The sequence below is a fragment of the Mustela putorius genome, unplaced genomic scaffold, assembly GCF_011764305.1.
Source record: "Mustela putorius furo isolate JIRA1106 unplaced genomic scaffold, ASM1176430v1.1 tig00003867_pilon_pilon_pilon, whole genome shotgun sequence".
Classification (NCBI taxonomy): Eukaryota; Metazoa; Chordata; class Mammalia; order Carnivora; family Mustelidae; genus Mustela; species Mustela putorius.
In genome coordinates, this window is record NW_025422019.1 from 21,926,728 (window position 1) to 21,952,241 (window position 25,514).

General features: G+C 34.1%; 1 protein-coding gene across 1 annotated transcript in view; it reads right to left on the reverse strand.

Moving 5' to 3' along the window:
• LRP1B (LDL receptor related protein 1B) overlaps positions 1-25,514 on the reverse strand; it is a 1,620,129-nt gene that overhangs the window by 72,625 nt on the left and 1,521,990 nt on the right. The window contains exons 80-83 of the mRNA XM_045066491.1: positions 17,688-17,804; positions 15,915-16,088; positions 13,687-13,812; positions 8,488-8,652 (exon numbers count right to left, since the gene is read on the reverse strand). Of these exons, the coding sequence (XP_044922426.1) occupies positions 8,488-8,652; positions 13,687-13,812; positions 15,915-16,088; positions 17,688-17,804 (582 nt within the window). The remainder of the gene's footprint in view (positions 1-8,487; positions 8,653-13,686; positions 13,813-15,914; positions 16,089-17,687; positions 17,805-25,514) is intronic.

The window sequence follows — 25,514 nt, forward strand, 5'->3', positions numbered from 1 at the left end:
CATTGTTTAGTTCAAACAGTCTGATAAATGCATTGAGTCTAAGTAATATAATTTAATTGACATTTAAACTGCAGAGCATATTTTCAAATGCTGACACTTAATGCTCTATGAAAATAGTGTCTAAAAGTTACACACTCTTTACTCACAACATCTTTACTATTTGAACAAAAACCACATTCTTGTTATTTTATATAGGATAAAAATAATAAACTGAGAGACAAGTCACCATAGCCTCATTCTGTTTGATACTAGGTGGCAATCAGAATGCCCACTGCCTGACCCCTTGCCCCCAAGACCACTCTGTTTTGTGAAATCTGTCTTCACTTCTGATTTAGACTCAAGTAATCAAAGTTTTGAATGCTTAAAAAAATTGCTAGACTTTTTGATGAAGAGATTTGACATTCCACTTTTCTACTTTATATAATGTCTTCCTGGACAGAAAGTGAGTGCCCATTTATATATAATTTTAGTAAGTTGACTATAGCTGTCGAGTTGTCTTAAGTATCATAAAGATTACAGAGAACTATTCAGTAAAGCCTGAAAAAGAAAACGAGGAACTGTGGACCTTAGCAAGCTCCCTCCCAGGTGCTACTTAATATATTCCGACATGTTTCAAATTATAGGTCACAATCTATTTATACTTCTGAAAAGTTCGTTTTCAGCCAGCTTTGTGAAAATGAGACTGAAATATTTTTGTCCTTTCTGTGAATACAAGGAAGCCACCTCAAACCTGAGATTAGCTTAGAAAGCCGTAAGACTTAACTTCAGTGCTGCTTTCACGATGTGGTCCAAATGAACAAGTAACTGATAAAAAAAAGTCCACAGCAGAATTAGAATCTTACTTTCAAACTCTCAAAGGTTTTTTGTGAAGGTGCATGGACTGAGAACATCACCTGGCACTCACTAAGCAGTCAAATATAGACTAATTACCATGATATTGGAAATAATAATAATTATTATTATTTTAAATTCTAATAATTATTATCATTACTTAATTTTTAATTCTCACAGCAATGCATGTTAATTGTGGAACTTGGAAAATACAGACATACAAGGAAAGATCTATTTCCTCACACAGACAATTTATGTATGCATTTTTTCCCATATTGGGCTCATATTGTATAAACAGTTTTATTTCTTGTCCCTTAAAACTTTAAATGTACAATGTGAATTACTGGGATCTTGTGATGTTTCTATTTTTAATTTTTAAGGAGCCTCAAAATTCCATTTTCCACAGTGATTGTACCGATTTACCTTCCCACCAACAGCTCATGAAGGTTCCCTTTCCTCCACATCCTTGTTGACATTTGTTATTTCTTGTCTTTTTGATACTAACCATTCTGACTGGTGTAAGGTCATATCTCATGGTGGTTTTGATTTGCACTTCCCTGGTGATTAGTGATGCAGCATTATTTACAAGAGCCAAGATATGGAAGTAATCTAAGTATCCATTGATAGATAAATGAATAAAAAAGGTGTGATATATATGTGCAATGGAATATTACTCAGTCATAAGAAAGAAGGAGATTTTGTAGTTTTGATGACACAGATGGACCTAGACTATAGATGGACTTAGAGGGTATTATATTATGCTAAGTGAAGTAAATCAGGCCGCTTTATTTTGCCAGGGTGGCTCAGTCAGTTAAGCATTTGCCTTCAGTTCAGGTCATGATCCCAGAATCCTGGGATGGAGCCCTATGTCAGCCTCCCTGCTCAGTGGGGAGATGTTTCTCCCTCTGCTTGCCCCTCCCCCTGGCTCATGCCTCTCTCTCTGTCAAGTAAATAAAATAAAATCTCTTACAAAAAACAAAAAACAAATTCCATATGCCTCTGTTTATATATGGAATTTGAAAAACAAAACACACAATAAATAATGGACCCACAAATACATAGCAAACTGGTGGCTGCCTGCCACAGGAGAGGCAGTGGGGATGGACAAAATAGATGAAGGGAAGAGGGACATACAGGTTACCAGTTGTGGAAGGAATAAACCACGGGGTGAAAGGTACCAGCGTAGGAAATATCGTCAATGATACTGGACTAGCATCGCATGGTGACAGATGGCAGCTACACTTGTGATGAGCATAGCATAAATTAGAGTTGTCAAATCACTTAATTGTACACCTGAACCTAATGCAACATTGTGTATCAACTATACTTCAGTAAAAATAAGATAGATACAATGTGAATATTTTACTATATTATCATATATTCTACAAATCTGGCTTTGTCATATAACATTGATCTTTTAGGTATGCTTTATCCTACATATTAACTATTTAGCCCTGAACTGCTATGCTATAACTGCTAAGCTATAACTATGCTTTATCCTACATATTAATTATCTCCAATTTTATATTCTAAATAACACTATGTTGAACAACTTTACTTCTAAATATTTTGGCTTTTATCATTATGTAATCCTTAGAATATGTTTCTAAAAATTTCATTATTTTAAGGACATAAAACCTTTTAAACTCTTGGTGAGTATTTCAAAATTGCTTGCTTCATGATATGCACGTGAACATTTTCTTCTGATAGTGATTTAAAGATGCTGGTTTCATCTGTGTGTGACTCGCCTTCTCTTGTACTTCCTCCTCGCCAAACTTCTCCTTCCTCTTTTTCCTCTTTTCTCCTCTTTTTGTATGTTTGTGTGCATATGTGTGTGAGATTCATCTTTTGCCATTTACTCATTTTGCTGTTTTTCCCGCCTACTTGATTTGTGATGGCTATGTATTTTTATGTCACTTATTTGTTAAAATTATATACCCTATTTTATGTTTTCAATTTTATATTTTCAATATAATATTCTCTTAGATCCTTAAAAAGCAAGTAGGACCAAATACCCAACTCTTAGCACTCCCTAAATATAAACAATATTTATGTTAAGGAAGCTAGGACATCAAGATTAATTTCAATTTAAAAAGTTCTAATTTAAATAAAAAGTGAAAGAAAAACAAAGATGGGCAGTTTAAATGCATGTTCACCCTTTATCAAGCTGTTAATTAGGTGATTGTGTACTTCATGTCCTTGGTACAGATGTGACTTGAGGGACATTAGTATTTACATTTTGTCATTAGTCCCATGATGTTTTGAGGGTATCCAAAAGTTCCCAGCTTAACTTGTCTTTGAGCAAACATTTTTAGGGCAGCTATATTTGATCTTATTTAATGGCAGCCATATATGTCACCTTCATATTTGGGACAGTGTCGTGGGCAGAAAGAGCCTGAATTAATAAGAAAGAAAAGACTCACCGTCTACTTATTATTTTAAGGCCCTTCCTAGAGTGCCTGAGTGGCTGAGTCTTTAAGCTTCTATCTTTGGCTCAAATCACGTTGCCAGGGTCCTGGGATCTGGTCTCTCGTAGGGCTCCCTGCTCAGCAAGAAGCCTGCTTCTCCCTCTCCTTGCTGCACCCTGAACTGCCTTTTCTGTTCTCACTCTCTCTCAAATAAATAAATTAATTAAATATTTAGAAAAAATAAAAAATAAAGGCCCTTTCTGTTGCAATGAGAAGTAGTGAGAAGAATCCCCCCCCACTCCCACAACCCTCATTGGCGGGCACTTTCCTCTTATTTTAGTTCTGGGGACAAAACCTTTCACTGTCAAAGTCCATAGATATGGTAATAGAGAGGGTTACAGTGAGAGCTTCTGTGCTCTACTTTCTATATTCATTTAAGACATCCAATACAAATGTATTATCTACTATAAAAAATTGCACCATCACTCCTTTTCCTAGGCAGTCCTTCTGTGTACTTTCAAACTCCCTAAATTCAGAGTGGCCTTCCCTTCTGCACAATTCCAAACTTTATGCATGGCAGTATTTGGGTATATTGTCCCAAATTTATAAACTCTCTCGCTCTATTACTCTAAATCAGCTGTGTAGAAAATCTTATTTCGGGGTGCCTGGGTAGCTCGTGGCTGTCATTAAGCATCTGCCTTTGGCTCAGGTCATGATCCCAGGGTCCTGGGATAGAGCCCCGCATCATGTTCCCTGCTCTGTAGGAAGCCTGCTTCTCCCTCTCCCACTCCCCGTGCTTGTGTTCCCTCTCTTGTTGTGTCTCTCTCTGTCAAATAAATAAATAAAATCTTAAAAAAAAAAAAGAAAAAGAAAACCTTGTTTCATTTTGATATGAACATGAAAAGTCTAAATAACAGAACTCTAAGTGTAAGGAAAAGACCAAACAGTATCAATGTACTTTGGAGAATAAATATTTATAAAAGTTAAGATTAATTGTAAATATATATAGTTAGTCACATAAATATCCTCATCATAATCATGATGAGAAAAACTCTTCAATTATTCTCAATTTTCTATAATAGAATGATAGAGTAATTCAGTGCTTTACCCTCATTTCCATTATTTTGCCCAAGCAAACTTTATCTTAATATCCTCCTATGAGCAGGTCATAGATATGAAGTACATGTATACCTGTCAATATAATCAATGTCAAACTTCATTTTGCAGTACTTTCCTATATGAATATAGTTCATATATTTTATTTCTAGCTTTCTCTATTATAAAGAAAAAACTTAAGGAATGAAGAAACACTCAATTTTTTAATTATGCCTCTCAGATGTGTGCTTTTAATTAACTGGTGACATTTCCTTTGTTCAGTTATTACAGTTCTATACAACTGTCATAACTTATAAATTTTAATTAAGGCTGCCCCAGACCCTAGTCATATACTGTCCACATAGGAATTTGCCAAAAGGCTTAACCATAAGTAAACCAACAATGAATAAATCCATGAATTGCCCATGGGGATTTGTTACACAAATTAACATTTGTGTGGAGATAATGAGGTTCTACAGTCTATAATACCAAATAATGTTTTTATAAAACCATATTTTTAAACATAAAAAATGCTTTGTGTATGATTTAATTGGATAGGATATTATTATTAATAATTAGATGCTCTATGACAATAAACTACATGGCCACATAGCAAGTTAAATTCATATAAGGACTCATTTCTATTACTGATTTGAAATATATATATTTTTTCTGAACATGTTATCTATGTAAATCAAGATCTAATTATCTGGGTGCAAAGATAAAATTGATATATTATAGATTTTAAGGATACAGCAAGATCTGGGCAAATGATTTGAACAAAACATTAGAAGTTGTGCTGTATCCACCTATAGTTCAGGATCCATTAACAGAACAGCAAATTCAGTGTTTCATAGAGATTTGTCCTTGTGGATCCATTGCAGATTGAATAGATATTCATGGTTTGGAGTACCAAGCTTTTTCCATTTAAATATTTCTGAAGGTAAATAAAAGAAAATTATCTGGTTATAATCTCCAGAATTTTATTATTTTAATGTGAAAATCAACAATCAAATAATAAAATCTTTAAACAACTCATTTGTGCAAGAAAAACTTCTCTCCTGAAGGAAATGGTATCTGTGTTGCTAAAATACAATTACAGGTTGTATCCTTTTACCACATATCCATTCAGTTTTCACTTGCATGGTCCCAGTACTGCAATTTCTCCCACAGCAATAGAATACACTCTACTGTAAGGAGTAGCTTCTCTTAGAATGAAAATATGTAGTAAGACCTAGTGCCTTTTTATTTCAGTCAAGGTGCTGCATAGGTTTTCAGAATTTTATTAAGTATCTAGAAAACCTTAATTTATCAATTAATCATAAGTCAAAAATATCTATAGACATAAAATTATCATATTTAAAGAAAGAGTAATGCTTTTACTACTAGAATGCAAATCAGAAACAGTCTGGTTCCTCTAAACTCCATTGAAAATACTTCCTCATGTGGTTCTTTCAGTTAGCATTATGCTAAACACTTCAAAGAATAGCATAAGCAATAGAAGCAGTGAAAACTCCCAGTAAGACAGAAATTAACAGTGTAAGGGATGTGAAGATCATATGGATTAATTTTCCACTTGACTAAATTTGCATTTATTGTAGTAGAATTAAATCTGCATAAATTTCATTTTAATAGTTGCTCAGTGTCCTTTGCACTGAGTTTTGGAATTTATAAATTATATTTTTATTATGCACTGGGGTTAATTTTTCCCATGGGAACACATTTTAAATATAATAGCACTAAGTAGAAAACTATATTTTAATGTTCACTTATGTACTGTAGCAAACACTTTTTGCAAACAGAGCTATTGCATAAATTAATAAGAATTTCAAGTATACATATACATATATGTATACATATATGTATGTTACATATATACATATAACAAGTATACCTTAACATAATACTATCCTGATATTTTCAAAGCATATTGTACACTATATTACAATGCCAATAAAGCAGTTATGATTTTAGATATGAATTATGATGCTATCAGACGTACTGATGGAGTGTATTTATATTTAACTTAAATTTTAAATTTAACCTAATTTAATTTAATTTTTAATAGAAAATGAGGTTTAGCATTAGGCTAACTGTTCAGTTAAAAAGGAACATACTGGAGCACTTTCTTATACCATACACAAAAATAAATGAAACTGGAGCACTTTCTTATACCATACACAAAAATAAATTCAAAATGGATTAAAGACCTAAATATGAGGGAGGAATCTATAAAAATCCTAGAGGGGAACATACACAGTAACCTATTTGACATTGACCAAAGCAACTTCTTTCTAGATAGATCTCCTGAGACAGGGGAAACAAAGGCAAAAATAAACTGTTGGGAGTTTATCAAAATTAAAAGCTTCTGCACAGTGAAGAAAACAATTGACAAAACTAAAAATAAACCTACGGAATGGGAGAAGATATTTGCAAATGACATATCTGAGAGTTAGTATCCAAACTATATAAAGAACTTATAAAACTCAACATCCAAAAAATAATTCAACTTAAAAATGTGAAGACGTAGATAGACACGTTTCCAAATAAGAGATACAGATGGCCAACATACACGTAAGAATATGCTCAGCATCACTGATTAATAGAAAAATGCAAATCAAAACTACAATATCACCTCACACCTGTCAGAATGGCTAAAATCAACAACATAAGAAACAGCAGGTGTTGTAGAGGATGTAGAGAAAAGGGAACCCTCCTGCACTGTTGGGAGTGCAAACTGGTGCAGCCACTCTAGGAAACAGTATGGAGATTCCTCAGAAAGTTAAAAATAGAACTACCCTATGATCCAGCAGTTGGACTATGAGGTATTTACCCAAAAAAATACAAAATACTAATTTAAAGGGACAGATGCACCCCAATGTTATAGCAGCATTATCTATTAAGAACCAAATTATGGGGGCGCCTGGGTGGCTCAGTGGGTTAAGCCTCTGCCCTCAGCTCAGGTCATGATCTCAGGGTCCTGGGATCAAGCCCCACAAATGGCTCTCTGCTCAGCGGGGAGCCTGCTTCCTCCCTCTCTCTGCCTGCATCTCTGCCTACTTGTGATCTCTGTCTGTCAAATAATAAATAAAATCTTAAAAAAAAAAAAAAAAGAACCAAATTGCGGAAATAGCCTAGATCAAAGAAATAGTGGTATATACATACAATGTAATATAACTAAACTATAAAAAAGAACAAAATCTTGTCATTTGCTACAGCTTGGATAGAGCCAGAGAATATTTTGCTAAGTAAAATAAGTCAGTCAAAACATATACCATATGATTCTATATGTGGAATTTAATAAAACAAATGAGAAAAAGGGGAAAAAGGAGAAAGAGAGAGGCAAGCCAAGAAACAGACTCTTAACTATGGAGAACAAACGGAGAGTCACCAGCTGGGAGGTAGGTAGTGAAGGATATGTTAATGGTTAATCGGTTAATGATGGGGATTAAGGAGAGCACTTGTGATAAGCACTGGGTGTTATATGGAGGTGCTGAATCACTATATTGTACACCTGAATGTTAACTGAAACTTAGATAAATATTTTTTAAAACACTTTACCCTGAAATGTAAAAATAAAATTTAAAAAATAAAAAAGAGAAAGATTTTGGAATCAAACATATAAAGCTTATAGAAATGATTTTACTTAATCATTCTTCTTTTTTTTTAAAGGTTTTATTTATTTACTTGACAGACAGAGATCACAAGTAGGCAGAGAGGCAGGCAAAGAGAGAAGAGGAAGCAGGCTCTCTGCTGAGCAGAAAGCCCAGTGCAGGTCTCAATCCCAGGACCCTGCGACCATGACCTGAGCTGAGGGCAGAGGCTTAACCCACTGAGTCACCCAGACACCCCTTTACTTAATCATTCTAAGCCAGTATCAGAATACCTGTAAGCCCTGACCCCTGTTACATGGTGCACAGTCATCTCACGATAATGAGCATTATTACTGTGACATTTTGTGACTTGAACTTCAATATACCGAATTTAGAACAAATACTATTATGTTGAATTAATAATTAAATGTAATTTGTGTTAATCTATTTTTATAAAGACACCGGGAATTAAATTTCTAACTCTAAGTATCCTCTTTATATTTTCACATGTAAGGAAAAAGGCAAATTATTTGGATGCACAATGAAATTCAAATATTTACCCAGAACTGAGGGTATACAGGTTCCTCCATTTTGGCAGTAGTTGCTACAGTGATTGACTTCACATCTGTCTCCTGAGTAACTAGGCCAACAGTGACACCTCAAGTCACCCTTCTCATTTAAAATGCATCTTCCTCCATTTTCACAAGTTAATTTGCATGAATCATCTGGTTATAAGAAGGAATGTACAAATTAGCATGCTTTTCATTAGATGATAGAATAAGAACAACTCACTATATAAAAATCAAATATTCAAATTTTTTATAAAATTCCCCACATAAGTACCTCTAATATAAAAGTAGAAGAAGAAAACTACTATAAATACTATTTGAAAATAGAGAAATAGATTTTAACCGCTGTTAAATGGTGAATACAAATACTGACTTAATTTTTATTCTTCTTTAGGCTTAAAGAATTGTTAACCATTTCTTGTATTTATTAAGACATTACATAACAAAACCAACTGAAACTTACTAAAAATGAAATGTTTTCTAATCAATACATTTTCTTTATGATATAAGCAAATATGGCCTAGTTTTAGGACTGTTTGATATTAAACCAAACTGAAATACATAAGATAAATTTATAGTGTGAAGGATATATGCATATAAAGTATATATATAGTATACTTATTAGATATGGAATATTTAATGAATATGGTAATATACTAGATATATATCTATATATATATAAATACAGATATAACACACATAATTTATAGTATAGAAAAATATTTCAATGAAAATACATTCTTTGATATACATCCTTAGTAACTATGTGTAAACAACTCAAAACTAAAAGTCACATAGGTTTGGTATAAGATATTGATAAAACAGTGTCAGAAATTTTCCATATGTAAAATTTCCATATGGAAAATGACTAGATACCATCTGTTTGCTTAATATATTATGGCTGAGGATAAGAAAAAGATGGTCATTTCTTGGGGTTACAAAATTATTTTTAAAAATATGATGAGTCTTATTTATGATAAGAATTAGTTTGGAATAATTTTTTCAGGTTACTGTTTACACGGTCTTACTCCATTAGAAATACTGCTTTACTTAGGGGAGGACGTGATGCCCAATTGAACACAAATGATTGAGAGTACTGTGAGAAGCATTCTGTTCTAGAATATGCCTTCTACTAAAGCCACACCTCTTTTATAAAGTAAGGTAAAATCAAAACAGCCTGTATTCTTTGTTCAAGATCCATTGGCCCACACATAGCAGAAGTGTTAATATATATCACTGCAAGAATCACAAGAGCACTTTAAAGAGCCTCAGTGCCTTCAAATAAAAAAAAATGACTCAAATATCACATCCACTATGATAAATAGAGACTATTTATGAGCAGTACCAGAAATTCCGAGACTTGCCTCTTTGTAAAGCAAAGAGTTGAATACAGAGGTTGAATTATCAAGAAAGATCTAGAATGGAAATACATACTTCATTGGTTTAAAATTCAACCAAACATTTCTAATTCGTTCAGCATAGATATCCCTGACTGGAGTTGTGAATGTAAACAGAGAAGATAAATATTTAAGGCATTATGATCATAGTTAAGATTATTGTAGGGGAGTCAATTTTCATCTGTAAATGTTCTCTGTAAACTACATGGATATTCAAAATCTCTACATGTTAGGACATGTGCATTTCTATAATGTGCCTCATTAGGCGCTAGAAATTTTAAAATAGAACCCTGCTTGATGAAATAGAAGTGGAGCTTCAAAACCTAACTGTAATAGTTCTATAATGAAAAAGAAGGCTGCATTTGTCAATAACTAAATCACCCCCAGAAGCCAAGCTCCAGCAATTATAATCAACTATAGGAAAAAGCAGGTGAATACTTCTCCAAGAATGAGTAACATTTGAATTTCAAATTTCTTCCATGAAGATTAAAAATATTCAGTGTCTCATCATTTAACAATAGCAGCTAGAGAAAGGCAAGTAATTACAAAGGGCAGAAAAACTTGGCTACATCAAATGTTAATGTCAGGAAAAAATTAATTGGCATTTATCTACACCAATCAATAATTCTGCAATCTATTTATTTATATTCCTCACCAAGGTGGTCTAAACTGTCTGCTACCAAGGCTCATATGCATAGAGGCCAATGTGAATATTTTTTAACACTCTGATTATTTAAACATAAGATTTATTTTAAATTACAAAATGAACTTTTAGGAGGATTCTGTAACCGTGCCTTTCAATCAAATCTGAAATAGTAAAACTGAAATTTCTTACAAAGTTTAAGGAGGGCACATGATGTGATGTGTACTAGGTGCTATATGCCACTAATGTATCATGGAACATTATATCAAAAACTAATGATGTACTATATGTTGGCTAATTGAATTTAAAACAAAAAACGTTTTAGATCTTGGGTAAGTGTACATTTAGACAAACATGCTTTCTCATTCCAAACATAAAACTATAAAATTTGATGAATTAATACACCAAAATCTATTTCATTTTCTTACTTACTTAATGATAGATTTATCTTAGAGTGCTGTGTGTCTACTTTTTATAAAGCAATGTGCTAGGCATTTTATATATGTCATTTCTGGTCTTTTCAGTGACTCTGGATATGGGTGATTTGGGAGCTATAGAGGCACTGAGGTGGACTATATGCTGGTGAAGACTGGAGAATGCCTAGGTTCACCTTGGGGGGCCACCATTATTAAGCAATGTAAGACCATCAGCTGAGCCTCTCCATGCTTCAATTTTCTATCTATAAAAACAGGGGCAATGACCATACTATCTTTGGGGATTTGAGGGAATTATATAATAATATATTATTAAATATATTTAAATTAAATATAAACTAAATTAAATTAAATATAATAATACATATACTTAAATTATGCCTTATTCATAAGCCTTCAAAATATTTATTATTACAAGTAGTAGTAATATTCATTGTTAATCTAATTTTATGCAAAAGAAATTAGACTAAGGGATGACAGGGCCAAACACATTAGTTAATTGATAGATCTCGGCCTATACCAAAGCTCTGCCTCAGATCCACCCCAGGCCAACTTCCTCCTGTGTATTTGCTGGATTATTGGATAAATACATCTGGGTTTTAGATACATAATTTATACTAAGAAAGAAGAAAAAAAGGATATTAATGTCTAGTTGTAATAAAAAAAACAACAAAAACTATAGGCAACTTGACCCTAAAAACATCACTACATCTGAGTCAATGGAAAAGTCACATTGGTGGCATTAGTAGACAAGGTCTGTGCAGAATCTTCATTTCTGTCTCAGGGGTCTCTCCCACCCTGCCAATAGTGTAAGTGGACACAGTACACAGGGGCAGGGTGGGGGCACACCTGTGGAGATCACTGATCACAGGCTTTGAGTGTGTGTGGAACTAATAAAAGCGTGGCACATCTTCTACAGGGAAAGACTGCTATTTTAAACAACCTGTTTCTGAGAGGCTAAGGAGAATATGCGGCCACACATCGCTCACCTACATGACCATGTCAGAGCAGCTAGTGAAAAATGTGCCTAATAACATTTGAAAATGTCCATTTAGTTCTCCCATTTGATCATCACAGCTGAGATCACAGCCACTCTCACTGGAAAGATAATCAATAAAGAGAAAGGGTGCAGTCTAGTACCAGTGACAGTTCCCTTTTCAAGAACTGGCACTAAAGGACTCATCCAAAATACCAATCATGATTCACAATTAGCTCTCTGTTAAGAAATTTCTAACCTTGTCACCCACAACACTGTTTCAGACGTGTTAGAGACTAACTAAAATAAATGACTATTTTCTTTACATGCCTTACTTTCGTGCCTTTTCAGTTCCTCTGTCTCGTGTTCTGATCCTCATGCCCACTTAATCTGAATCCCCTCTGTCTTGGCAGACCTTGTCCTAGGGTCATATTCTATAGAAAATTGTAATCAATTCTCTAATTGGATGATCGCCCGAATTCGGCTAATAGTGTTAGCAGAATGTCTCTTTTGTCTCTTCTCTTATCACTATGCACAAGAATATCTATTGGTGGTTATGTCATTCATTGTATCATCTTTGCAGCCTCTTCTGCCTTGCATATCCAATGCTTAAATAATATATATTAAATGAGGGAACTATGGTACTTTTAGACACCTAGAGCCTTGGAAGGTAAAAGTCTTCAGATTACCTGTAACTCCCAGTAGAGAACAATGAGAAAATGATATGGGAGTGGAGATGCTGACTGAGGGCAAAGACATGGTCTTCATGTGAGGTGTTCATTCTAACAGAGAAAAATACTGCAGGGAGGAAGTCCTGCAATGAAGAGATCCTAAGTGTACCGCATTGGAAAAAATATGATCCTCAAGGGATTTTAGAGCATGGTGTTTTTGTCTGTGTCATAAAATTTAGTAAGTGTGGATTTTCTTTTCACTTAATAGTAATTTGTCTTTCCATTAGAGTTAGTGTCTTGATTATGAGGGAACTTCTCATCAGTCTACCTGGCTAATTGAGAAATGTCTCCTTTTTCTCTTTCTCCTTATACTATTTTCTTAAATGTTTGTTATTTTATTTTGTGATTTTTTGCTACTTAATACTTATAATAAGCAACTGAAATACTGTTTTACTTTTTTAAATATTTGTTTCAATGTTAATGTACTTCTAAAATATGAGCTCTAAGAATAAAGAAATCTTGTCAGTTTTGTTTCTAAATTAGTTCTTTGTTTCTAAATTACTGCTATGCTTTTCTCATAAGCCCTCAAAATATTTATTCATGTTGGTAGTAGTATGTATTGTGAATTAAATTTTATGCAGAAGAAAGTACAATTTAGTTTCTTATCCTCAGTTTCTAAATTAGCATTTGGGCAAGATAGTTGTTCATCATGAACTTGATGAATGAATAAGTAATTTTAAGATTGGGTTTAAATTTATAAGGAAATGGTGCCCTTAGAAATACCGTTATCTTCACTGATAAAGAACTATATAAAATTATCTTGATTTGGTGTATGACTTCAAAGTTAATCTAGTGTTAAATGAATAGTAAGTGTTCAGTGCAGCTCTGTGACTATAGAATGAATTGTTAGGAAGTCATCACCAGGGAGAGTAGTTTATGCAGGCATTCAAAAACCAATGATATCAAGGCTACTACATTGATGATTGAGTAGCTAATTCTGTTCAGTTTCAAGAGGGGTGAAAATTTATCATACAAATTAATTCTTTACAGAATAATGACATTTATTTACCTAGTAGGCTGTCATCATTGCAAGTACCATTAATCAAATATTTGCCTTCAGGGCACACACAGGTAGCTCCAAAGGGATTCAGCAAACACAAGAATTCACATACTAAATCCAAGCATGGATTGGGCACTGATTAAAACAAAGAAAACAAAGAAATGCATGACTGTAAATACCGTAGTTTTCAGAAACATAAAATTCAACAAGGCGAAAGGATACATTAGCAATGTTGAAATCCTAACAATCGCCACTGGGTATATGTTATTTCAGTGTTACCATTCTCCTTTAAAGGTAAGAGAAATTCTTATCCACTACCCATCATTAACAGGTAATTTACCCTGATTTACACTTCCCACAAGAGAGAAGGAATTATTCAAACATATATTTTGTCATTCTTTCATCTGACTTATTTTTGCTAAAAGAGATGGTCTGAGATATCCAAGTAGATTTTGGGTTTATGTTAAGAAAAAAAAAAAAAGGTAAAGCCAACTGAAGGGTTTGGGGGACCTACTCCTCATTTTAGGCAGTTTCAGAACTGTTGAACAGACAGAAACAACTTCCTCCTTGTATTTACAAAGGATTAAAATTCATCTGTATTTGTTCAAAACACAAACAAGGGAGAGGATTCTTTTCCTCTAAAAACCAGAGATAACATGGTTTCCTTTCCATCAGGTTGCAGTTTGTGTACATGTAAATGTCTGCCACATTTATTTTTGTCTAAATTTCTCTCCAATTAGCATCCTCTGCAGTCATAACTGTTCCATGGCTCTCCTTAGAGAATCTGTCATTAGAATGAAACAGAAATGACACCTAACTAGTGAAATGATGACTGTGAGAATGGCTTTGACTCAGTTAAAACCATTACTCAAATACCTATTCTATCCAGGGCAAAGCCTTATTTACTTATGTAGTTTTTATGAAGGTGGTAATATTTGACTCTGAATCAGGGGCACCTGGGTGGCTCAGTTGGTTAAGCAGCTGCCTTCAATTCAGGTCATGATCTCGGGGTCCTGGGATAGAGCCCCACATCAGGCTCCCTGCTCAGCGGGAAGCCTACTTCTCCCTCTCCCACTCTCCCTTCTTGTTCTCTTTTCTCTCTGTCAAACAAATAAATAAAATCTTTAAAAAAAGAGAGAAAGAAAGAAAGAAAGAAAGAAAGAAAGAAAGGAAGAAAGAAACAGGAAAAGGGAAAGAATGAATGACAACTAGAGGATGATACCATGTCCTCATACTAACCCTGGAACTAAAAATGTCAGATCATTGGTAAAGAGCAACAAAAGTTTGGATAGGATTTCAGGAAGTTCTTAGGGGACTATCTTTCGTTTTAATCTGTTTCCAAAACTGATTTGGACAAATATCAATTGTTACCTTGCCATATAATTACACCAAATGGGGTTAAGTTTCTTTTTATTTGCAGCAAAAATTTATCAATAAATCTTAAAGTTTCTTGAAGTTGAAACTCATACATAAAGACAGATCATTAGAATTTCAGACACACTATTTTTTACTTTATTCTTCAATATTTTTGATAATTGTGTTTGAAACCGGTTTTTCAAGATAACTGCATCAATGATTTATTCCTTTCTAGAATGAAAGTACAATAAAAAATAAACAGAGAAAATATAACCCTTGAAAACAGCACTCCTCAGTTGTGTTTATTCATTTATCTATTTAATTAAGTTTTAAACATTTTGTTTCTTTATTATTTGACAGAGAGAGACAGAGAGGGAATTCAAACAGGGGAAGCAGTAGAGGGAGAAGAAGGCTTCCCCCTGAGCAGGGAGCCCAAAGTAGGACTCCATGTGGGGCTCGATTTGGGGCTGGATCCCAGGATGCTTGGATCATGACCCAAGCCAAAGGCAGATGCTTAATGACTGACCCACCCAGGCACCCCCTCCTCAGTTGCTTTTAAAGATGGAATGTTGATGCTATGATTGTTCCTTATTAACAGTAACAAGAGTCAAAATGGCTAATGATGAATTTCAATACCTGCATGGTTAATGTATAAAGTCAGAGGTTTTATTGAAAAACAGAATGGTATTTTTTTTTATATAGCCAAGGAAACACAATCAAATGCAAAATAAAATTTTGTATGATTTACATCTTGACTTTGGTGATTAAAAAGTCTTATAATATCAACATTAAAGTTTCTTAGCTCAAAGGATTAAGATACTGAAATAGTTAAATATTTTAAGATACTGTCTTTTGTCGAAAACAATAAAAAATATACTTACAGTCTAGTTGTTTATAGCGATGAGATATCAAAACACCTTTTGTCTTATCAATATCTAAAGCTAGGTATTCTACTGAACCATGGCCAAACTTTTGTACTCGAAATACACCGTTTTTAGGTCCTGCTCCATATATATAATCTTCAAAGACATCAATCCTGTGTGGATGTAACAAGCCTAGAATTTTTAAAAGGTGGAGTTATAAAAGTTGCAATGGAAATAAGTGCTTGGACTTAAAACCAAGTTTATTCAAGATCCTGTAGAAAATTTTACTACTGTTGTTTAAAAAAAATCTTTCAGAATTATAATATTTTAATATTAGCTGTAAAGTTGTTAGAATTAATTTCTTTGCAGTAGGAATATGTGAAATCCTAAACATATCACTCACAACATGAAAAACATTTCCATCATCACTTTAACCATCTGTGCCACCACAAAGCATTTGCTGGGGGTTTACTGTATGCAGAGTGATCTGCTGTACAGTTTGCAGACAAAAGAAAAGCTATAGGTTAGCCTTATCCATTGCATACAGAAAGACAGTTCACAAAATTCTAAATTTGTTCTAGATCAAATTAATGAACAAATTAGATGGCCTGACTGACCAAAAATAGAGAAAAAAAGACATTACCATTGTTTTAGAAATGGGTTAAAGAAAACAAACTAGCAAATGGTAATGATGCCTATGACTAGTTTGGCTAACAATAAGAGAGGCTATCATTTTGTACATTTTAAGAAATGACTTATTTTAAGAGATTTTTATGATAGAAATAATTAATCTAACCTTTGACACTGAAATGTATAACATGCAAAAAGACATTTATAGTTTAGTTCTTATCTAGAGGTTGTAAAACATAAAGTTCTTTTTAAAAAATATATGTTTCTTCAGTGCACTTAAGCTGAAACAGGTTAACTTTACAGTGATCAGTTATAGCAATGTGTAACTTTTTTCTTTCTTTCTTTCTTTTTTTTTTTTTTTTTTTTTGCTATCTAGGGTCATCATACAAAAGACACACTTTGGGCAAAGGCACAATGAAAGTTCACTTTATTTATTTATTTTTCAACTCCTCTGCTTCTATTAAAAAAAAAAGAAAAGAAAAGCTATATTCAGTACATATTATAAACAATTTGTGGTAAATAAATGAAGATGTTGTTGTGGGGAGGGGCAAGAAAAACAGAAGAGAAAGAAATCAGTTTCAGCAGAAAGAACTGAGGTTTCCAGGCAAGGCAAATGTGAGGCATAGACAGTCAAGAATGAGAATAAATAGCAGGATGTAGGCATAGAGGCAGGGATACAAAAGGGTACTACAGAAGAAGAGCACAAGTAGATTCTGTACTCACTGAAAGTAGAGGTAAGTGAATTTTACACACTGCTTTTCATTGGGATGTACAATTGTTACAATGATGTTTTATTATACACAGTAATTCATTTCTGCCTGCTATCACTGCAATTTGAAGGAAAAACTTGTGTTCAAAGGCTCTAATCTTGACTACTTAAAGTGTTCACCTCAGAATGTAGTATCTACAGAAGGAACAGAATGAATATTTTCTGAAAATGGGCAGCAATGTGCCGTGATTGTCCTATGCTAAGGAAATTCTGGCCTGGCCTCTTGTTATTCTAGTAGGAATGAAAATTATGCTCTCTAGTAAGAGCAACAAGTTGCAAGGAAAAAGAATTTGAGGAAGTTTAAAATGTAAAGCTTTTGTATTTATACTTATGTACCATTATTTAACACTCTCGATAATAATTAAAAGATGAAACAAAAGCGCTTCACAAACCTTGTTTGCTACTGACAGAGATTACTGAATCAGAGCCATCATACAGAACACTGCCAATAATAGAAAGCTCAATGTCAGCCCAGTATATTCGCTCACTAAAATGATCCACAGCCAGACCTGAAAAATCAATACATGAGGACAAATAACAAAAATAACATTGAAATTATTTAAAATTATGTTTTTACTTCTTAATGTATAATCATGTTTGATGCTGTTCTTCAGGTTTCAAAGAAATTACCCAGTCTACATCATCATACTGTAACAATTAGGGGAAAAATGAAATAATTACTCCTTATGTGCAATACATATGTATAGCTTACATAGAATGTATTAAGCTGTAGTTAAAAACTTTACTTCACAAAGGAAAAAGTACCCTATATATTTTTCCTTTCCAAAATTACTGGTCTCTTAACTATAGCTCTTTTCTAAAATACTTTTCCGTAATCTTTTAGTTTTTATCTTTATAATACATGCAGAATTAATTCATTACTTCAATAATTTATCCAAACTTTATTTCTAATAATTCAGTGTAATTAGTTATATTTTTAGTATCTTCAGGAAGGTACATTTCTCAGAATACAAAAGGCTTACTCATAAGACATTTTCACCCATTTGAAATTGGCCAATGATGTGAACCACCTGCATGCATGTTCAAGTTTAAACTGACTAAAGATGGATGTTTATCATAGGGAAGAATGAATGGCAAATTCCTTAATTAAGGTTCTAGTTGTGTTTAAATTTTTCACTCTAATCATTAAAATTTCTCTGGGACTGCTTGTCTTTATTTTTTATCATCACTATCTGTCAGTGAATAACAATGGGCTAAAAGATGTGGAAAAATCATGTTTTTCTACTTATTCAATTTTTTTATTTTTTTAATTTCATAATGTGATTTGAGTCTAGGCAGTATCTTCTCATAAAAATATCACCAACAAAAAAGATATCTGAAGTAAACTTCCTTCGATATAGAAAAGTAAGATCACAACACATGAATTCTATAGTAAGACTTCACTGCCGATGTCTAATTTTTGTGACACAGCTAGTCTTTTATATATGATGTATTACATAATAAAAACAATATAAAGAAATTAAAATACCCTTGGCAGCTGAAAGTTAAGTAGCCAGTCTGAACAGTCAGTAAGAACTAAGATACACCTCCATGGCAAGGCAACTGAATCGGAAGTGTTTTTGAATTTGTGCTAACTGGATTCCTGTGTAGGTAGGTCCAGGATTTGACAATCAGAATGAAAAACCAAGACCAAAACCAAAACCAAAACATACAAAAACACTCAACTCACAGTGAAAACCAAATAAGAATCAATTTTTTTTTTTTAGTTAAGCATGTAGATCTAGCCCAAATGCAATCAAACTAAATACAAATTATGTTCCTTAAGTGTAATATAAAGACGTACTATGTCCAATCAGTCTCTGAGAAATGATTTAACAATTAAAATAAGTGGCTTATGTTTTATCAATTTCTGCTCAATGATTGATTTGCTAATGTGAACATGTTGGGAGCTATGATTTTGCTTCTTCATGTATAATTACAGGTAACATGAACCATAAAATGAACCAGTTTCCTGCTGCCCCCATTATATTTCAAAACAGTTGTCTAAGCAAGGTTGAAATCACTTTCCTTTCTCTTTCACAGATGCAATACAATAAAATAGTAGATTAAAATAAGCTGTCCCCCAAATTGGTCTTTACATTTGGATATTAAATTAGTTAACTGTAGAAAAAAAGAAAAGAAACGTATGCCATGCAATCTAATTACCAATATTGTTGCTTTAGATTCCACAGCAGTAAATAATTTATCAAAAATGTCCTATATTGCCTTATTAGTCTAGGCTTGTCTAAGACACACCCATCTTTATCAGCTCCGGTCACATATTTTACTATTGGATGGTATTATAGCTAGATAAAAATTATATAACAAAGCTTTCAGATGAGTGGAGTTTATATGCCCAAAATCCACAAATCGATGATTTTGATTTTTTCTTAAGCCCTTTAATAAAAGAGATAGTCTTTTAAATTAAAAAGTTAATAAAGGAATCAACTAACTTCTCTTGTTATAGAGATGAGAGTGAATTTTATATGAAAGAACAAGTTCATTTCTATCTTTAAAATATCACATCTCCTTTTTGTCTTTAATAAAGTACCAATAATAAAATGAAAAAAAAAATCAATTCCCAAGAAAGTCATTTTTTTAGCTGAACTGGGAATGATGGATATTTGGAACCAAGTCTGTGTAAATACAGAAAATTTAAAATAAAGTGCCATTTGGGTTAATCTAGCATTATGGAATCACAATTTGGAGGTCTTTTAAAAGATAAAGACAGGCTCACTAAGTTTTAGGAATGTATAAACCTAGTTATATAGTCATTTTCTCAACATTTCCCATGATATCAAAGGCTATGATTACATTTTAGGGATTTTTGAATCTCACTTTAGGTAAACTCTGAAAATTTCCAAGATCCTCCCGCTAATTCCCCAATTTCCACTATGGTCTTAAAGGGGGGGAAAAAAAAAAGAAAAAGAAGAAGAAGGAAGAAAGAAAATGTTAAAGCAAAATCTTACGAGAAATGGCCCTAATACCAATGTGATAGTTAAGAAAGAACAGGTGGAGAGTAATAAATTAAAATCACTGTATTTCCAGAAATAGAGAAAAAGACTATATAGATTCTGTGCTAAAGGAAAGCCAATACTTGTAAGGTAGTATTAGCCAGCAAGTGTGCAATACCATATTCTTGATTTAAAAGATGATAAAAAGGATCTAAAAGCTGAAAATATTTACCTCTTTGTCAAATTTATTTAAAAAATTGTTAAAAGTATTTTTTGAAGTGTGGCTGAGTGGCTTAGTTGGTTAAGCATCTGTCTTCAGCTCAGGTCATGATTCCAGGGTCCTGGGATAGAGTACCACTTAAGGCTCCCTGCTCATCGAGGGGTCTGCTTCTCTCTCTCATTCTCCCTCTGTGCTTTCCCTCACTTACTCTCTCAAATAAATAAATAAAATATTTTTTAAAAAGTATTCTTTGAAGTAGTTTGCCTACTTACAGTCTTAGATTCCAAACTAAAGTTACACACACACACACACACACACACACCCTTATCTGAGTGTAAGTAAAATAAATGGATTAAGGAGTTCCAAAAATAGCTTTAAATTTTTTTCCTATTTTATTTTATTTAAATTCAATTAATTAATGTGTAGTGTATTATTAGTTTCAGAGATAGATTTCAGTGTATATAGCACCCAGGCCTCCTTGTATCACGTGCCTTTCCTAATCTCCATTACCCAGTTACCCCAAACTACCTCCCCTCCAGCAACCCTCAGTTTGTTTCCGATAGTTGAGAGTCTCTTACAGTTTATTTCCCTCTCTGATTTCAGCTTATTTTATTTTTCCCTCCCTTCTCCTATGATCCTCTTGTTTTATCCATTTCATTTAACTAGAGACCTTTGTTGTCCAAGGAAAAAATAATTCGCAATCAGTAATTATAACCAGTGCATGGTCAATGTGTACTTCTTCAAAATCTCAGAAATTTCCAGGATTTGGCAACATAAATAAACTGCTAGGTATCAAATAAAATGTTATTCAAATCAAACTCATAATCTTACATGCTCTCTTACTGGAGGAAGAACTGGAAATTGTCCTTACCTGACCCATTATTCATTAACCCAATATATATTCATAAGACACTTCTCTTGTACTATGCACTGTCAGGTACTAGGTATGTAGCAAAGAACAAAATAGATCGTGTTCCTAATCTCATGGAGCATGCTACTCAACCACCACACAATGGATTGAATCAGAAGATAAATTACACCTTTTGTTTTTAACCTAGTGTCTAATAAAATAAACAAGTATGCCATTTGTCAAAAGAGGCTATAAAACCATACTATGGGTTAGAGTGTTAAAAACTGTAGGCGTTCATCTCTTCACTCATTCCGTACATAATTACTCTAAAGCACACATCAAGTAGGGGCACTGTAATACTCTTCAGTGTACATATAAACACAAGTAAATGTTTTGATTTAAGTTGTTTTTGGTCTTACTGGATACACAAAATATACAAGAAAGAGTTTATCCTCTACTATATCATTTGAAACAGTAGATGATGAAGTATCATCTATGGAGATAATGAGTGCTATGAAAGCCCAGAGAACTGAGATATTTTCATCATGGTTTTGGAAAGTCTGTAATGGCAGTGCTCATAGTGAACAAACAAAATGCTAGCTAAGTAAGTGGTGGACTAACTATTCAACTGGACAGTAAAATTCTAACCCTGAAATGCAAGGGTTATCTCAAGGGATAGACAGACATATCTGTTCCTCTTGCTGTTCATTCCTGCGGATATGATCTACACCCTATGAAAGTACAGAGTCTCATCAAATGTGTTGCAATTCCATGCATATATTCATTCATGAATTCAGAAATGAAAGACAGAATTTCCAATGAACCCAAAATGTAAAGAACAGCATATCGCACCTGGAGAGAAACAGAAGTGTCATTATAGTTACTGATTTCAATATACTAATGTTGGAGTCAGGGCAAATATTTATCAACATACACCAAGGAAAAAGACCAAGAAAAAATGGTACAAGCAAGTCTTAAGATGTTTCTGGGAAGACAGAAGTAGCAAACGTACATCAGTAGAAGGATATCTCAAGGGTACATATGCATGAGTACATGGGCCTCTCCACATAGAAGGTGTGCATGTAGAGAGAGGTAGAACAATGACTAATTCATTGCCAACTCTTCGTTATCACTCTCTAGTACTATGCTATTTATGAAGTCTAAATTATCTATTATTTCCTAAAGCTCGCATGAGATTTGTTCTTGACTCATTTTTATATCAATAACATTTAGCATAACAATACTCAGGAGTTATTAATCACTATAAAGACAACATTGGGAGATGCTTCGCCTGATAGAATAAAATCTTGCTTAGGAATGCAAAACCAGCATTTCCAATATGAAGAAAGTCACTTATTAAGCAAGGAGGCATGAAGTAATAGAGTTTTACATATGGCTTGTGGATTTTTAAAAATCTTACAGAATTCTAATTGATATACAATGAGAAAATGAATCAAATTAACAAAATATACTAAATGACATTTTAAAATATGAATAAAATAATTATCAGTGCTAGGGAGTTATGGAATTATATGGAATTACATTATATGGAATAATATGAGGCTTTAGCATAATACATGACATATTGTTTCGAATAATTATTCTTAGCTTGTTAGATATTAAAGGAATTATGTTAATTAATTATATTGGTTTTAACATCTGATTTAAATTAATTGTTACAGGGATGCCTGGGTGGCTCAGTTAGTTAAGCATCTGCCTTTAGCCCAGGTTATGACCCCAGGTTACTCAGGTGTTGGGCTCCCCATTTAGTGGGGAGTCTGCTCCTATCTCCCCCTCTGTTCCCCCATGCTTGTGCTCTATCCCTCTCTCTCAAATAAATAAATAAAATCTTTAAAAAAATACATTGTTATGAATTCTCTATAAGGTTAGTATTATCACATACATTTTATAAATAAGAAACTTGATCCTCAGAAGTTTACACAGTCTTCTCAGTTTTAACTCAAGCCTATATAAATGGAGGGCTTATGCTCTTCCTGCTAATTTATAGTTTCTCTATGTAAGTCACTATGGTATTCCCAATAAGGTCTACATCTTTCTTTTGAAATTATTTTTTCAGCTGTTGTGACACTGAAATCTGTTGCTTTGTTCCAACTGCTCAAACACCCTTGCAGTCTTCAATGCTGACTGGGTCTCTCTTCTCCTTCTCCTCCTCCTCCTCCTTCTTCTCCTTCTCCTTCTCCTTCTCCTTCTCCCTCTCCTTCTCCTTCTCCTTCTTCTTCTTCTTCAAGATTTTATTTATTTATTTGACAGAGAAAGAGATCACAGGCAGTCAGAGAGAGAGGGGGAAACAGACTCCCCACTGAGCAGACAGCCCCATGTGGGGCTCCATCCCAGGACCCTGAGCTCATAACCTGAGCCACAGGCAGAGGCTTAACCCACTGAGCCAACCAGGCATGAGATGACTGGGTCTTTTCTAAATATAAGCATCTCACAAAATTTTACCCTAAGAAGCCTCTTTGTTTTCCCCTCCCTTGTCCATCTTAACAACTCCAGCAGCTTTAAATATCAGCTTTCTTTGCTAATTTCCCAAACCTTAAGCTTAAGCCCTAAGCTTTAAGCTCCAGAACTAAAATTTTCAATTATCTGTGCCATCTCTCCCACTGACTGACTCAGCCGGGGTCACATCCACACCTGTAACACTTGCCCGTGACTGACAGCACCACACAGTGGGCTCAAGGGCACCTTCTCAAGGTTCTACTCTGTAGACCTAATAATGTCACATGGAAAACTCCTCTCCATCATTTCTGACTTTTTTTTTTTTTAAGATTTTATTTGAGAGAGAGAGAGAGCGCGCACAAGAGCAGGAGAGCCGAGAGCAAGGGCAAGGTGTGGGGGGGTTGGTGGGGGAAGAGGGAAGGGAGAAGCAGGCTTCCTGCTGAGCAAGGAGCCCCATGAGGAGCTTGATCCCAGGGTCCTAGGATCATGACCTGAACTGAAGGCAGGTGCTTAACCGACTGAGCCACCCAGGTGCCCCCATTTCTGACTCTTTTTCCTGCTCTATTAACACTCTCTTTTCCATAGCACAAAACACTTTGTAACTTACTCTGTAATTTACTTTTTAAAACATTATATTTTTACTATATAACCACTAGAAGAAGAGGGACCTGTGTGTTCACTCCTCTATTCCAAATGCCTAACATTACCCCTGACACATAGTAGGCACACAAAAAAGTATTAGTTGGATGAGTGAATAAATGGCTTCCAAGAGTCTACTGCCTGTAAGTGAGGCAGAAGTTTTCAAAGCAGAGTTGCTGAGAAGAAAAGTCACACATACCCAGTCACATCGGCTAGAGAGCCCCACATCAACTCCTTTCTTGACATGTCCCTATGGATGTCTGCTCAGATCCTATTATCTACTTAACGTAAAGCAATAGTATTTGTTTTACATGGTCTTTGACATCCTGCGTGGTCTGACCCCTACCCACCCATCTAAGCCTTGTTTCATGATATTTTCCAATTTGTTTACTATACTCTGCCTTTACTACCTCAGGGCCTTCAAATCCATTCTTTACTTTGCATTGCAACATCATTCCCCATGTCTATGCCTTCATACAGTTTAGCAATTAACCTTAACCATCAGTAACTCAAAGAGCCTCTCCTCCCCACTATAATTAATGTGGCACCTGCTGCATGTTGACCCACTCCTCTCTATCAGAGCCATTTACACACACGAACATTTGTGCATGCACACACACACACATGCACATACACTTTTTTGGTTTTTCTTTTTATGGTCCCCCACACTAAATTTAAGCTCAGTGAGTGCACAGATCCATATTTCTGATGACCACTAGTATCTAGCATATAGTGAGCATCCAATATTTATTTAATGAAAGGAGAGATGGATGGATAAATGAAGGAAATAAGATAATTATATGAATAGTTTTAATTTAATGACTTTTTGTCCCTCCTTGACACATTTTTTATCTCTTCCATTATTCTCATATGCATTTGATAAATTCTACTATGCAAACTCGGCTTTGTCTCCCATACATTCTCCCCTTTTCCCCCGTTGCTATTCAAGTTATGCTATTCTCGGCTCTCCACAAGATAACTCAATGGATTGTTAGCTGGTCTCTTAGCTCTGTATTTATTTATTTCATTGGCACAATACTACCAAAGCAATAAGCCTGGAAAACTACCTTATTCACATCACTCTTTGAATCAAAATTGT